Raw genomic sequence first — 17,242 nt, forward strand, 5'->3', positions numbered from 1 at the left:
CTTAAATTTGCCCCTCTACCTCTGATTTCCCCCAATGATCACTGGATCATATACCTCTGGTTTTCTCTTCCTGAAGTCAACAATCAACTCCTTGATTTTGGTGAAATTGAGTGCAAGGTTGTTGTTGGTGCATCATTCAGCCGAGTTTTCAATCTCCCTCCTGTATGCTGACCCATCACCCTTTTTATACATCCCACTAGCTACCATGGTATTGTCAGCAAATTTGTAGATGGTGTTATTATAACTTATGCTAACTGTACTGTCTTTAAAATTAACCCGCCCTCTCCCAGGTTTACAGGTAAAGCCTTACTAATATTTTAATAATATGCTTATAAAGACTCTTACTAGATAGGGATCGGGTGAAACTCTGGGAGAGTCACCCCAGCAGTGAGCGTGATCGGCCGGATCTTCATCCTGGGCGCTGCCGTTTTATTCAAACTCAACTTTATTCAAACAGCTGCTGTGGGTGGGGTATGGCCGGCGTGCTCCGCTGGTTGAATGTTTGCTTTCATCTTCACCAAGGAATTGTGTTGCTTCGGACGACATTTACTTTTACAATTTTAAACTTTTAATTACATTTTTTTAAATTCTTATTTATCTTAAACTTTATTTCCTCGGGGGGTGGGGGGATGGTGGTGGTTTGCTGGTTGCTTTCATTCCAGATACTGAGAATTTTACTGTATGATTTTTCCACTTGGCCTCTAAGTGCTTTTTCTTTAAAATCTCTTTTTTTGTTAAATTGAGTTCCAACTCTCAGGGTTAATTGTTTATCACTAGTTTCAAGGCCATAGGCTAGCAAGGGTTTTTCATGAACTTTGTATACAAAGTAGTTTAAAAGTGACTTGTTATATTTACTTTGAGTTGGTGCGCTGACTTGACTTTGGAGATCACCCAACAACATGTGGCCTGTATAAAATTGGAGTTAGCTGGGTGGAGATAATCGAGCAGATGTATTTGTAAACATGACAACAAATTCTTTCCTCTCAAACCCAACACTACTGGGATAAGGTTATGTAGTTCATTGAAAGATTTCAGCAGTAGTACCATCTTCTGTTATGCAACATCCTCTATAGAGTAAGATGGTGGCTAGATTTTGGAGGGTCTTCTGTACACATTTACCACCCCATTAAGTACTGCCAAGGTTGGAACTTGTGTCCAACTCATAAACCCAGCCACTTCCTAGCAGACTCCATAGAGAATTCAACAGTAGAGCAGGAGCTTGCAGGAATCGCTGAGCATTTCTGCTGGGGAATCTGCTCTCAAACTTTGTAGACCTGGTGTAGTGCTCACAAACATTTCTGGCTCGGTGGTTGTTCCACTGCTGCTGGACAGTTAATTAATTTTTTGGGGGGGAGTTGCTTTTTCTTTGAATTAGATTGATGTTCTGGTCAGTTCTCAATGGCTGCTAAATTACTCTCACAGAAATCAACCACTGGTGTTGTAGTGAGGTGCTATTGCAGAGCGGGAGAAGAGCAACACACACGGCTGTAATTGAAGTCAAAACTGATTTATTGATCTCCCTAGCCCTGCTTTTATAGACCCAACTTTCCACCACTGTGCACACTGGCAGTGGTTCCATAATGTCCATGTGTATGTGGCTGAACCTTCTTCGTGCCGGATCAAATGACTGGGGAGGTGCCGTAGTGTGCTGTTGGACTTTTGAAGTCTGACACAGGTTCTGGCCCACTGGTTGACCTGCTTCCAGAGGCTGTGCCATATGAACCTGCTGGCTACCATGCAAGCGGTTGTCCTGATGGCCACATGTGCCAAGTTGTGTACCGCATCAAAGATTTGTCACCTCCAGGTCACTGGTACTATAGGCCAGGAGTGGCCGGTGGATACATTGCAGAGGAGCATTGTGTTACCTGGACCTACCGGGATGTCTTCCAGGTGGAGTCGCGACAGTCCTTTATGCTGGTATGTCTGGGTTCGCCTGCTGTGCTTCTGGCAGGGCCATATAGTCTATTCGCTGGGACAGGGTCTGTATGTTTTGCACCATTGGTTGTGATAAAGTATTAGCCACCACGCTGGTTTTCCTGGCTATGTGCTCAATGTCGGTGGTGAATTCTGACCCATAGGTCAGGTGCCTCTACTGCCGAGTCGACCATGGGCCCAACACTTTATTAAATGCAAAAGTGGGTGGATTATGGTCAGTAAAAACTTTGAATTGTCTTCCTTCCAGAAAGTAGCAAAAGTGTTGGACCATGAGGAATAATGCCAATCTTTCTTTCTTTCTTCTTTGGCTTGGCTTCGCGGACGAAGATTTATGGAGGGGTAATGTCCACGTCAGCTGCAGGCTTGTTTGTGGCTGACAAGTCCGATGCGGGACAGGCAGACATGGTTGCAGCGGTTGCAAGGAAAAATTGGTTGGTTGGGGTTGGGTGTTGGGTTTTTCCTCCTTTGTCTTTTGTCAGTGAGGTGGGCTCTGCAGTCTTCTTCAAAGGAGGTTGCTGCCCGCCGAACTGTGAGGCGCCAAGATGCACGGTTTGAGGCGATATCAATCAGCCCACTGGCAGTGGTCAATGTGGCAGGCACCAAGAGATTTCTTTAGGCAGTCCTTGTACCTCTTCTTTGGTGCACCTCTGTCTCGGTGGCCAGTGGAGAGCTCGCCATATATAACACGATCTTGGGAAGGCGATGGTCCTCCATTCTGGAGACGTGACCTACCCAGCGCAGTTGGATCTTCAGCAGTGTGGATTCGATGCTGTCGGCCTCTGCCATCTCGAGTACTTCGATGTTGGGGATGAAGTCGCTCCAATGAGTGTTGAGAATGGAGCGGAAACTGCCAAAATGTTTGGCCTGGAAGTCAGCCTGAAGAAAACTGAGGTCCTCCATCAGCCAGCTCCCCACCATGACTACCAGTCCCCCCACATCTCCATCGGGCACACAAAACTCGAAACAGTCAACCAGTTTACCTATCTCGGCTGCACCATTTCATCAGATGCAAGGATTGACAATGAGATAGACAACAGACTCGCCAAGGCAAATAGCGCCTTTGGAAGACTACACAAAAGAGTCTGGAAAAACAACCATAATTCCAATAGCTCTTGGTCAACGGCGCTGTATTTCAGCTCGGTTGGTCCAACGTGCCTGCTGAAGAAACCAGTGGCAGCCATTGTCCCTCGACCAACTGCTCTAGCACTCCTCCAACTGCCGTTCTGGATGCGCCCACCTTGAGGGCTGTCAGGGCATCTGCCCTGGGGTGCACCAGCAATGTGGCATTGCCCAGTGCCTCCTTTGCCTTCTCGAAGGCTACCGATGATTCCTTGTCCTAGGTAATTTCTTTCTTCCCCGCCATTGACATGAACATGGGGCACATGATGCAGGCTGCTGCTGGTATGTAATGGTGGTAGAAGTTGATCATGCTGTTGATTTCTTGTTGGCCCTTCCCCGAACTGGCATTTGCCCGGATTGATTGTTAGGCCAAAATTGCTCAGGCAGGTGCATAACTGTTGCAGGTGGGCTGTGTTTACCTTGCGGTCACAGCTGGTGACTAGGATGTCATCCAGGTAGATGAATGTGAACTTGAGATCTCATCCCACCATGTCCATCAACCTCTGGAACATCTGGACTGCGTCTTTTGAGTGCCCTCAAACGGGGTGATGAGGGCAGTCTTTGGGATGTTGTCTGGGTGGACTGGGATCTGGTGATAGCCCCAGACAAGTCTTTGGAGAATATGCGAGATTTGCTGTCATATCTGTACAAGATATCGGTCTGACATGGCCTCATTCAGATGGCAGTCGTCTCTGCGTGGCCTCCAACCTCCTGCTGCCTTGGGCACCATGTGCAGTGGTGAGGCCTAAAGGATGTTGGAGCTCTGCACGATCCCCATCTCATCAATCTCTTGAACTCTTCCTTGACGAGTTTGAGTTTTACTGGAGGAAGGTGGCATGAATCGGAGGTTCCTCTGTGAGAATGTGTTTGGGCTCGGTTGAGGTGAACGGTGGTGCCACTATGGAGGAGAATTCTGCTAGGATGCAGGTGAACTCATTGCTTGAGAGGGTGATTGAATCAAGTTGGGGGTGCTGGTAGTTTTGCCTCGCCCAGGGAAAATGTCTTGGCATATATCAACCGCCATCCTTTCAGGTCTACCAGTAGGCAGTGCTCCCAGAGAAATTCTGCGCCCAGGAGTGGTTGTGCCACTGCTGCCAGCATGAAGGACCATGTGAAGCAACTGTGGCTGAAACAGAGTGGGATGGTGCGGTTGCCTAAAGTCCAGATGCTGCTGCTGTTCACTGACCTCCGCACCCATGCCCACCAGGAAACGTGACTTGAGAGTGTGTCACAGATGTATAAGAAGCTATCTGGCTGGTCAGCCGCCGTGCCCAGTAATGACGGCTGGCCGTGGCATTTCCATGAAATGTGGAGGGGGTGTGGCATCGCCGGTCCTCCATACTCCATTGTTGGTAGTGGAAACCATATTGTGCATTAGGAGAGTTCAGTTGCCTTTCCGTCGTCGGATGCAGCCTTGTTGGTCGCTACGTGATGGGCCTACCGACTTGCTCTACTGCTGCGTCGTTGTCTTACTTTACTCTCTGGGAGTTGCTAAAGTCCTCGTCAGCCAGCAGCAATCTGATGTCCTTGGGCTGTTCTCCAGAAAAATCTGCTCAAAGAGCAGGTGAGGCTTGTGTCCCTCAACCAAAGTCAGCACGCGAGGACAGATAGTGTCCTGTTCCCCAGGCTGTCCATGTGCAGCAAACTGGCAGCGCGGTCACGCATTGAGAGTCCAAAAGTGCGGGTTAATAGCTTTTTTATGGCCTCATATTTGCCCTGTTCTGGAGGCTGTTGTAGAAAATCAACGACCCTTGCTGCAGTGTCCTGGCTAGTGAGCTCACCATGTAGTAGAACTTCGTAGAAATGGTGGAGATCTGCAGTTAAAATTGAGCTTCGGCCTGTTTGAACCACACCAGTGGTTGTGATGTTCAGAACATTGGCAGTTTTAACGAAACTGTGTGGAAAGAAGATGGGTCAGTCATCTTTGAATCCAAATTCCATTTGGACCAGTCGAGGTCACCAGTGTAGTGAGGCACTACTGCAGAGCAAGAGAAGAACAATACACGGGTGTTAGTGAAGACGAGACTAATGTATTGGTTTCCCCAGCACTGCATTTATTGACCCAGCTTCCTGCCACTGGGTCTGGTATTCCCACTGCTGCGGGCAAATATGGCATCACTGGCTAGCTAGCCTTTGATTGGTTGTGGATCCCACCGTGCAAGCTCCTGGCCAGTGAAGGCTTTCTGCACTCACCACGTTAGTTCGCTTGCCAGATAATGGGCCACTACAGTGTATTCAATTTTGCAGTTTGACCCAAGCACGGCCAGTAAATGATGCATTTTTGAACAGGAAGTAGAAGGTTAAGAGAGAGAATAGAATGGGCAGTGAGAATGTTGAGATGATGAACAGGCTTGTCACTTGTAGCATTGTTTAATGAATTCTGAAATAAATAACAATTTCTTAATTAATTGGGGAGGAACCAAGGATGGGTATTGCTAGGGCATGGACCGTTTAGACTGCTTGACCTAGTTCTGTGCCAAATGGACCCATTCCAGTTTGCCCATTGGCCATACAAATCCATAGACAATTCAATAGCTTTGACCCTCCTCTCCATCTGGACACACTCATACACCAGGCTGTTGTTCATTGACTTCAACTTAATGTTCAATATAATCATACCTCAGAGGCTCATGAATAAGCTGTCCTCACTGCGACTCAGAACCTCTCTCTGCAACTGGATCTTGAACCTTGACTGAAAGACCACAGTGTCTAGTTGGCATCAAAACTTCAAACCCCATCACACTGAGCACTGGTGCACCTCATGGCTGCATGCTCAACCCACTATTGTTCACACTGCTATCTCACGAGTCTACTGCTAGGTTTAGCTCAGACAGAATCATCAAGTTTGTGGATGGCACAATGGTAGTTGGCCTCATCAGCAACAATGAGGAGTCTGCTCGGAGAAGGGAGGGTGAAAGGCTTGTACAGTGGTGCAAGAGCAACAACCGGAGTCTAAAAATGGACAAGACAAAGGAGATGATTGTGGGCTTCAGGAGGGCGAAGAACCACTCCCCAGTACACAATGGCTCCGTCGTAGAGAGAGTGGGGAGTGCAAATTTTCTGGCATCCATTTAAACCGGTGGTTTAAAAAGTGGTTTTCAAACTTTTTCTTTCCTCTCACGAACCACCTTAAGTAATCCCTATGCCATAGGTGCTCTTTGATGAATAAGGAATTATTTAAGGTGGTATGTGAGTGGGGGGGGGAAGGTTGAGAACCACTGCTCTAGACCCAATTGTTACAGAAATGTTTTGCTTGAGAAAAATTGTCATTGGTCCATTTCCTTTGGAGTGATGAACCCATGCACATAACGAGTCAATTAAAACAGTGGTTTTCAAACTTCTTTCCACTCACGTTCCACCTTAAGTAATCCTTTACTAATCATAGAGCAATTATGGCATAGGGATTGCTTAAGGTGGTATGTGAGTGGAAAGAAAAAGTTTGAAAATCGCTGATTTAAACAGTGACCTAACTTGGACCCACAATACCTCCTCATTAGTCTGGAAGGCACAGCAGGGTCTATATTTCCTAAGGAGGTTGAGGAGGACAAGGTGACAATAAACCTGAACTAATGAATTTCATGAAAGTGACCTTGTGTAATGAAGTCATAAAATGTTTTGTAATTTTTTTTGCCAAATGTGAAGACAGCCATCAGCTGAGGATGGTCTTGGCTTAATAAATTGAACTTGAAAATTTGCCTAATTTTTGGTGTAAGTTAAATGAGGACCATCAAAACTGGTACCTCTCTAGTGTATCAGCAAAGAAAATTTCTTTTTTTAAATTGCTTTATATTTTGAAAAAATTATTTTAAAAATATATTCTTTTCTTTTTCTTTGGCTTGGCTTCGCAGACGAAGATTTATGGAGGGGGTAAAAAGTCCACGTCAGCTGCAGGCTCGTTTGTGGCTGACAAGTCCGATGCGGGACAGGCAGACACGATTGCAGCGGTTGCAGGGGAAAATTGGTTGGTTGGGGTTGGGTGTTGGGTTTTTCCTCCTTTGCCTTTTGTCAGTGAGGTGGGCTCTGCGGTCTTCTTCAAAGGAGGTTGCTGCCCGCCAAACTGTGAGGCGCCAAGATGCACGGTTTGAGGCGTTATCAGCCCACTGGCGGTGGTCAATGTGGCAGGCACCAAGAGATTTCTTTAGGCAGTCCTTGTACCTTTTCTTTGGTGCACCTCTGTCACGGTGGCCAGTGGAGAGCTCGCCATATAATACGATCTTGGGAAGGCGATGGTCCTCCATTCTGGAGACGTGACCCATCCAGCGCAGCTGGATCTTCAGCAGCGTGGACTCGATGCTGTCGACCTCTGCCATCTCGAGTACCTCGACGTTAGGGGTGTGAGCGCTCCAATGGATGTTGAGGATGGAGCGGAGACAACGCTGGTGGAAGCGTTCTAGGAGCCGTAGGTGGTGCCGGTAGAGGACCCATGATTCGGAGCCGAACAGGAGTGTGGGTATGACAACGGCTCTGTATACGCTTATCTTTGTGAGGTTTTTCAGTTGGTTGTTTTTCCAGACTCTTTTGTGTAGTCTTCCAAAGGCGCTATTTGCCTTGGCGAGTCTGTTGTCTATCTCATTGTCGATCCTTGCATCTGATGAAATGGTGCAGCCGAGATAGGTAAACTGGTTGACCGTTTTGAGTTTTGTGTGCCCGATGGAGATATGGGGGGGCTGGTAGTCATGGTGGGGAGCTGGCTGATGGAGGACCTCAGTTTTCTTCAGGCTGACTTCCAGGCCAAACATTTTGGCAGTTTCCGCAAAGCAGGACGTCAAGCGCTGAAGAGCTGGCTCTGAATGGGCAACTAAAGCGGCATCGTCTGCAAAGAGTAGTTCACGGACAAGTTTCTCTTGTGTCTTGGTGTGAGCTTGCAGGCGCCTCAGATTGAAGAGACTGCCATCCGTGCGGTACCGGATGTAAACAGCGTCTTCATTGTTGGGGTCTTTCATGGCTTGGTTCAGCATCATGCTGAAGAAGATTGAAAAGAGGGTTGGTGCGAGAACACAGCCTTGCTTCACGCCATTGTTAATGGAGAAGGGTTCAGAGAGCTCATTGCTGTATCTGACCCGACCTTGTTGGTTTTCTATATTTTGGCAATTGCAGCTCACTTTGCCTATTTTAAAACTTCAGCTTAAAGACTTTCAGAGTGATGATTGAGCCAAGGTAGGTATGTTAAGGAGCTTGGAGCCACTAATCATACAGATTCTGTTCTGCAGCTGACCAGGCGACTGCCTCCAATCAAGGATGCTAAACCCAGGCTTCAGAAGCTGTTCCGAGACTTCTGGCTCTACTCTGTCGTGATGGGATTTGCAGTGGAGGGTTCAGGTACCTGCCAGACTGCTAAATTACTGTGTTGTTCTGTTTGCATTTCCAAAACCATTGGTCCAAGACCTATTAATGTGAAATTTCTCAAGTCTCACAGGCTTTAGAAGTGTTAGGCATGAAAGAATCTGAGAACTGTTATGGATAGCTTATGAATATAATTGCAATTTAAGGGTAGGATTTGAAGAATTGTAAACTTTTTATTAATTTTATTGTTTGTTTTTAATTCATTGACTCTTTCCTCTTGCTGTCTCACTCTTTCTTTTTGACCATTCCTTCAATTTCTCTTCTGTCGGTCTGTTTCCCTTTTGAAGCTTCAAGTCACTTAGGTGAAGTATTGCCTTGTTAAATGGGATGCAATAGAGCTCTCATGCTTAGGCTTCAAGGGGAGCATGATGACACCAGCAGCACGTTCCAATAAAATATTCACACTCAGGAGCCATCATCTTGCTTTTCTTTCCAATTAACATTTTTGCCTTGGTTTTAGTTGCTTACTCATTTATTTTACCTGAGTTTGCTCTGACGTTATTCTTAATGAAAGCAAAAACTTGATTCTTTCCGAGCTAAGCCTAGCAGTAGATTTGTGAGATAACAGTGTGAACAATAGTGGGTTGAGCATGCAGCCATGAGATGCACCAGTGCTCAGTGTGATGGGGTTTGAAGTTTTGATGCTAACTAGACACTGGTTTTTCAGTCAAGGTCCAAGAACTGTGTGAAAATAAACTTTGCCCAGCATATGGTCATTCTTTTCACCTGCACAGAAACAAAATAGACTATTTAACTTCATTAGGAATAAACTAAGTGACTTGATTTCTCAAACAGATGAATTTTGAATAAGCATGAAGATCATACAAATCCAAAGATTTCACAATGCATGTTAGTTAGGTAAATATTGCACATTTTTAAAACTTTGATAATGATCATTAAATAGCACAAAATTGACATGATGAAAATATGAAATAAAAGCAAAATGTACTCACTGAGTTAGGCCACATCCATGGAGAGAAAACGTTTCTGGTCAATTACCTTTCATCGGAACCAGGAAAAGTTAGATATTTCTCAGTTTGCATTGTTTATTTTGTTGGAAGGTGCGAATGGAAACATCGCAGGTCTGTATCATAGGACTAATGCTGAAGGTGTTGGCGGCTTCTCTTCCTGTAGGGCTGTGGCCAGAGGAGTGGTATGAGGGGGTGTGTGAAATAGCCACCAAGTCCCCATTACTGACTTTTCCTGGAGGAGAGCCCTTGCGCTCAGAACTGCAGTACAACTCAGCCCTGAAGAATGACACTGTGTCACCGGTAAGAACATCCTTTTCACAAGGAAAGGATTCACTAATGACTTTGTGATGAATATTGATTTTAGTGACACTACATGTGCACCAAAATTCTTACATGCTGCACCTGAACAGGTACTTGTAAAAAAAAAACTACATTGTAATCTACTGTAATTGAATTAAATTAAAAGAGACAATAAGTTGTGACGGTCATAAATATTCAGTTATCCTCGGGCAAAAATAAGGTGTTTTTGTGGTGACACATGACAAGAAATTGACTGTATATCAGCTATGTTCATTTGGAGTCAAACATGAAGTTGAAAATAACATTTCTTTTGAGAGAAAAAAAGAATGAAGGATTATGCAGTTCAGGAGTAGAGAAATCCTTGTCTCATTAAAGGCACTGAAGGAGATGGTGCTGGAACCAGGCCTTGTTACATACCTGAGGTGAGGACAGACCTGGTGCACGAACAGGCATTGTGACACAATCAGGTTTTTCAATTTTTTGCTGATGTGCTCATTAGTTTGAGGCTTTTTGCACTGAGTACAATGCTGCAGACTTTACTAATTTTATTTGATGTAAGTCGCGTCCTTTAACAACCTACTTTCTTAATGCTGAAGTATGATGACTTTTTCCCACTTATTTGTTTTCGTTAGGCTGAACTGAACGAATTAAGAAGCACCATCATAAATCTGCTAGATCCTCCTCCTGAAGTGTCGGCTCTCATAAATAAGCTGGATTTTGCAATGTCTACCTATCTACTTTCTGTATATCGTTTGGAATACATGAGGTCTGGAGAAACATTGAGTGAAATGCAAGAATACTTTTCAATGCTGCTTCATATTGTTCCTGACAATGCTACATTTTGATTTGTAGGGTATCTCGATCAACAGATCAGGACCGTTTTCAGGTTATGTTTCGCTACTTGGAGGACAAGGCCATTCAAAAAGATAAAGCTGGTAAGCATTTAAAGTGTAAGAATTAATCACAGTTCGTCTGTGCTGCTGCCATTGATGTCTGAGTGTTTTACTAATCATACTGCTTAAGAGAAGTTCACTCCCACTGCTCAGTTCTCCTGTGTATGACCTAGAATAGTACAACACTACTTCAGTCCATCTTGCGGTACTGACCTATATAAACCTACACCACCATCAATCTAACCCTTCCCAATCACAGCCCATAATCATTAACACACTGCTGTTACAGCACCAACAACTCTGGTTTGAATCTGGTGCTGTCTGTATGTTCTTCCCATGTTTGCATGAGTTTCCTCTGTTTCCTTCCACCCTTCAAAAACATACAGGGGTTGTAAGTTAATTGGTCATTTGGGCAGCATGGACTTGTGAGGCAGATGGGCCTGTGACTGGGCTGTATGTTTAAATTTAAAGCATCTTTTTCTTGCATTCATGTGGCTTTCTAAGAGCCTTTAAAATGTCTCTATTGTACCAGTCTTCTCCACCAATGAGGATAGTTGCAAATTAAAGCACACTGGCTGAGCGAAAGGTGGCGTCAAATAGTCTCAAGTTTACATGTCACATTATACCCAGTACAGTACAGGCTATTCCACGAGCAGACTAACAGGTTAACTCAAACGCTCATACATATGTACTAGTAGAAGAACAAGAGAACAATTACATAGTATATAGTTACAATGAGGTCAAACAGATCAATTAGCACGAAGCCACAGCAGTGTGAGAGCACTCTTCATTGAGGAGCCTATTGGCTTTGGCTCCAAAACTCTTTAAGGCTGTTGTGTGTTTTCACACTTGAGCTTTCTTCCAATGGGAGGAGGGAGATGAGAATGTGTCCAGGGTTTAATGTGTTCTTCAATATGTTGGCTGCCTTTCCTAGGCAATGGGAATACGGAAGTAGTTGTTGGAAGGAAGGGGAAGGAAGTTTGTGTAATGTTCTGAGCTGCATTCCTAAACTTTTGTAGCTTCCGATCTTGAGTGGAACACCTCCTATCCCAGGCTGTGATGCATTCAGCAAGCTCGTTTTCTATGGTGCCCCTGTAGAAGTTGTTGACCCACATAGGGCACATGCCGAACTTAGTCACTGGTGCACTGTAGGAATCTTGCTCATTGGGACTGATAAAGTTTTCTTGATCTGTTTCACAGGCATGATGCAGTGTGTGATTGCAGTGGCTGATAAAGTTTTTGAGGTTTTCCTCGCTGTTATTGCAGACAAGGTACTATGTACTTCAACTTGATGTCCTTCCCAACGAAAGCATTGTTGGTGTGTTTGTAATTCCTTAAAAAGAAACATTATTATTATCTTTAACAGCCCAGAACCAAGGAAAATGAGGAAGAGCTGGAGAAACATGCCCAGTTCCTGTTGGTCAATTTTAACCATGTTCACAAGAGGATTCGAAGAGTTGCAGACAAATTTTTATCCGGCTTGGTGGATAAGTATGTCACAAAATTAACCTTGTTTCTTTTGAAACTAATATTGAAACATATGGCGTTGCATTTTTCAAACCACAGTTGCTGTGAGGATGACCAAAATTGAGTGCTCTCAATAAAACCTTGTGCCTAATAAATCTAGCTGAACGCTTGGCAGGGACCTTTTCGCCTTGTGAATGGTTAAAATGTGGATACATAGTCCTGGAGTTGAACAACATTTGAGGGTATAGGGAAAGTAAATGAGAGAGAGTGGGATTGAAATGCACACACAGGTGCTTTAGGAGGGTCGAGAAGAGTTTGTGCGGAAAATGAGATTACACTGACTTAATCAGATGCCTTCTGAATGTCGAAATAGGTTACATCTAATAGTTCCCCTTTATCCACCCTGGTTGTTTTATTCATTTTGGGCTAAATAACCTATTTGTATTCTTTAGATTCTAGGTAATTTTCTGAAGTAAGCAACATTTTGTTTTAGAAACCCAGCCAGGATAGGGCTATTTTTCCCCTTGTGTCTGCACCTCCATTCAATCAGATCATGGCTGACCTAAACATTATATAGTTCTAGTACCCTTCAAAAAATTCTTTGGAATTTAAATTAATGTCATTTTCCACCTTGGATGTATACAATGATTTGACTTTGAAAGTTCTCTAGGATAGGAGAGTCCTTTAATTTTCTGTGAGGTTAAAGAAGAAAGTTTGCAGACACTGAACGTGGTTAAAATACATAAAAATACTTGAGAAACTCAGCAGGTCATACAGTGTACTTTATGTAGCAAAGGTAAATAACCAACATTTTGGACCTGAGTTCTTCATCAAAGAACGAGCAAAAAGAAGGCAGGCGCTTAAATAAAATGGTGGGGCAGGGAAATGAGAACAAGTCCACAGACAGGAGGTCATAGGTCAAGGGTGACCAAACTGTGAGCCACAAGTGGCTCTTTGACATGAATGTGCAGTGTTAGTGGACGTGGCTTTCAATCACGTGATTGTGGCGTGTGTGGCTGTGTTACGGGCAGTGGAATTAATGTGATCCAGGCTGGCTGCCCTCCAGAGTTCCCGTTGCCCTGGCTGCCTATTCATCCAAGCTCCCGTTGCCCTGGCTGCTTGCCATCCAAACTCTCAACGCCTCGGCTGCCCACCCATCTAAGCTCCCAAAAACCCACTGCCCGCCGATCCATCCAAGCTCCTGACACCTCGATTGCGGACTTACCACCCAGTCCATGCCAGCCGTCCATCTGAGCTCCTGATGTCTTGAATGACTCAGATACTTAACATGGTCAAAAATTGTATGTGTGTAATAATTGACCCCCTCAAAATTGGTCTAAGAAATTCAACTATTACACAAGTATATGTTATGTACATTTTGATTATTGTAATCAATACAAATTAGCAGTTTAAAAGCTACATAAATGAGTAAATATTATTACATCCAGGAACATGTATTTCTCTAGTTATGTAAAATATTTGTATCAAAATGTGCATGTAAGAATGAAAACGTATGTAATATTTTTTTCATGTCTTGTGGCTCTCAAACATCTGAAGTTTATTTTGTGTGGCTCTTAAGCAAGTTTGACCACCCCTGTCACAGGTGGGAAGAAATACAGGAGTATCAGGGCCAATACCAGTAGGCTGAGGAACGGCTTCTTCCCACGGGCCGTGAGAATACTAAACGACCAATGAAACTGCTCACACTAACCATTGGAGATGCTCATATGTGGGAAACGACATTTATTTATTTATAATAGCTATAATCCTTGTCCTGCATATGTATATTTGTCTATATGTGTGCTATGTCTGGTTGTGTGTCTGCCTATTTTGCACAGAGGACCACAGAATGCTGTTTTGTCGGTTGTACAATCAGATGAGAATAAAATTGATGACTTGATATGGGAAAGTAGAAGAGAAAAAAAATCTGAGAAGTGTTGGAAAGAGGGAGTAGCTCTCTGATTGGAGGGAAATGGGGTTAGGAGCTAGAGGAAAGGAAACAGGGATGGGGAAGAGAGGGTGATAGTGAAGGGGCCTAAGGGAAACCAGAACTATCAATGTTAATGCCATCTAGTTGGAGAGTGCCCAAACAGAATATCAGGTGTTGTTCCTCCAATTTTCTGGATCAGCTCTTTGAGAATAAGTTATTTCACATCTCTTTCTTAAATGGACAATGTCTTATTTTGGGCCCTCCTGATGAAGCATCTCCTCAACATACACTTTTTCTTTTCAATGAGGTCACCTCTTTGTTTTTAAACCCCAGTCAGTGTAGTCCCAATCTGCTTGAGTGGTTTTCATAACTCTGCCCCATTCATCGAGAGATTAATGTTGTGAACTTTCTCTGGACTGCTTCCAATGCAAATCCTCACTGGACCTCCATGAAGTTGCATTGAATCTTCCATGCTAATAGCCTGAATATGCCTGGGATTGTCTGATCTCAGAAGCTAAGCAAGCTCAGGATTTGGAGGGAGACTGCCTAGGTTTTATAGGTTTCTGTGAGGGATGCTAGACAAAGTGGCAACTCTCTGCCTGCCTTGCAGTAGGCAAAAGTTAATGAATTTCATGTATGTTACATTCTAAATGTAGTATTACTCCTTGTCCCTTTTAAATATAAAATGAAGTTCCATTTGGTCTAATTACTCACTGTACCTGTGGATTAATCTTTGTAACCAGACTCCTAGATTCCCTCGTATTGCACCATTTTGTAAGTTAGTTTTCTCACACAAAACTCCAACTGCCAACTTCTTTCCCACTCAAGCAATCGACATCCATGTGTGTCCTCAAAATTTACTATCCCTTGTTTCATCGTTAATCTTTATATCATGAGCAAATTTGGTTATCTACTCTCAGTTCCTTTTTTATATATATAAAAAAGGAACATATATATATATATATATATATATAAAAAAGGAACATATATATATATATATATATAAAAAAGGAACATATATATATATATATATAAAAAAGGAACATATATATATATATATATATACACACACACTTTATTTAAAATTAAAACCACGAAAATAAACATTTACAAATTTTCAAATTCAACCCCTATGTGTGTGTCAGAGAGAGAGAGAGAGAGAGAAAAGGAAGAAAATAAAGTAAATTGGAATAAACCTTCTACTACCTCCATCCCCCTACAAATGCGGACAAGAGAACCACATCAGGAATAATTTACTTTTCAATATCTTATGGAGACCTCTCAGAGAAAGGGAATGTTTGAGATGCATTTAAATATTAATACCCACATTTTCTAAATATGGGTATCATATTTTCCAAAATATATAGCATTATCTCTTAAATTGTAAGTAATTTTCTCGTGGAATACAACTCCAAAGTTCTGCATGTCATCCATCTAGTCCCAAGTCAATATCCAATTTCCAAGTTCTAGCAATACATTTTCTAGCTATTGCCAAAGCAATTTGAGCAAATTTTGCTTGATACATATTCAGTTTTAATTTAGGTTTAACCCCTCTAATATGTCCGAGCAAAAACTGCATTGGATCCTGTGGGAATTTTACCTCCTTAATTGGTTCTAATAAATTACCTATTTCAAACCAAAAAGGTTTAACTGTGGAACACTGCCAAGTTGAATGCAGAAATGTACTGACTTCCTGTCCACATCTAAAACATAAATCTGAATAAATATGGTTCATTTTATGTAACTTTTGTGGTATCAAATAGAATTAATGAATAAAATTATACTGAATTAGCCTACATCTCACATATATTGTACTTTTCATACTTTCTCTACATATCTCAGTCTATTTATATTCATCTATCTGCTTATTTAAATATTTTTCCAACCTATGTCTTGATTTATAAACCCCTTCCTTCCAATCTTTCTTTTGTAGTAATTTATACGTACTTGAAATAAATTTCTTTATATTTCCAGTACTTAACAATAACTCTACCTCATTTTCTGCTGGTAATACTAAATCTTGACCAAAACTTTCCAATGAATATCTCTTAATTTGATAATAGGAAAATCGAGTCCTTTCCAATACCTTAAACTTTTCCTTCATTCTAGTAAAAATAATACATTTCCTAGCTTCAAATCAATCTTTAATTTTCTTAATACCATCATTTTGCCAAATCTTTAAAAATGGATTTCCCATAGAAAATGGAATAAGTCTATTTTGAAATGAAGCTGTTCTTCTTAACATTAAGCCTCCTCCTCTAATCTCTTTATCAATCTTATTTCAAAGCTCAATTAAATGTTTCAGTATGGGTGTTTCTCTGTTCGCTATTAACAATTGTGTATTCCATTTATAAATACATTTTTGTGGATTTATTTCCCTTATTTTATTAAGTTCTATATTCACTTGTGCTGGAACTTTAATTAAATCATACATTACATTAATAAATCTCACTTGGGCTGCTTTATAATAATTCATAAAATTGGGGAGCTGTAAACCACCCAAATCATATTTCCACATTAATTTTTCCAAAGAAACTCTTGCCATTTTCCCTTTTTTTTTAAAAAAAATTTCTAACACAAACGCTTAATTCCTTAAAAATGTATCAAGGAATTGCATTTGGAATCGATTGAAATAAATATTTTGAATTAAAACATTCATCTTAACAAAATTTACTCTTCCTATTAAACTAATAGGTAACATATTCCATCGTTCCAAATCTTTAATTTTCTTTAGTAAGGAAAAAAAATCTGGTTGCACACCAATACCAAAATATTTTATTGAACAAATGGGCATCTAAATTCAATTACTTTCTTACATTTTGCATAATCCCTATTAACTAAAGGCAGAACTTCACTTTTATCCCAATTAATTTTATAACCAGATATTTCTCCATATTCTTTTATTCTGACTTTAAATTGTTGTAAAGAATTTAAAGGAAATACCCTCAGTTCCTTATTCCCAGTGATGAGTAGGATTTTTAAAATATTTGCGGTTCTTGATATCTATGGAATCTTGCTGGTTGATGATTCCCAATCCAACAATGGCTCATTCATCTTGATCATCCTTATACTCTTTTCTATTAATCATTCCCTATCCATGCTAAATAGATTACCTGATCCTTATATTTCCTCCTTTTTGCAGCAAACTTTTGTGTGTGACTTAGTTAAATGCCTTTTGGATATCCAAATATTAGTTCCCCTTTATCCACCTTTAGAACAGAGATGAGGAGAAATTTCTTCAGCCTGAGGGCTGGTGAATCTGCAGAATTCATTGCTACAGACAC

At 42.0% G+C, this 17,242-nt stretch overlaps 1 protein-coding gene across 4 annotated transcripts in view; it reads left to right on the forward strand.

Moving 5' to 3' along the window:
- pi4kab (phosphatidylinositol 4-kinase, catalytic, alpha b) overlaps window positions 1-17,242 on the forward strand; it is a 162,684-nt gene that overhangs the window by 64,794 nt on the left and 80,648 nt on the right. For 3 of the 4 annotated variants that reach the window (XM_069932626.1, XM_069932623.1, XM_069932624.1), the window contains exons 20-25: window positions 8,265-8,373; window positions 9,532-9,668; window positions 10,301-10,434; window positions 10,521-10,603; window positions 11,762-11,832; window positions 11,928-12,052. In XM_069932626.1, coding sequence (XP_069788727.1) covers window positions 8,265-8,373; window positions 9,532-9,668; window positions 10,301-10,434; window positions 10,521-10,603; window positions 11,762-11,832; window positions 11,928-12,052 — 659 coding nt within the window. The remainder of the gene's footprint in view (window positions 1-8,264; window positions 8,374-9,531; window positions 9,669-10,300; window positions 10,435-10,520; window positions 10,604-11,761; window positions 11,833-11,927; window positions 12,053-17,242) is intronic. The other variant, XM_069932625.1, reaches the window with a different exon arrangement.

This window comes from Narcine bancroftii, chromosome 4 (genome assembly GCF_036971445.1).
Source record: "Narcine bancroftii isolate sNarBan1 chromosome 4, sNarBan1.hap1, whole genome shotgun sequence".
Taxonomy (NCBI): Eukaryota; Metazoa; Chordata; class Chondrichthyes; order Torpediniformes; family Narcinidae; genus Narcine; species Narcine bancroftii.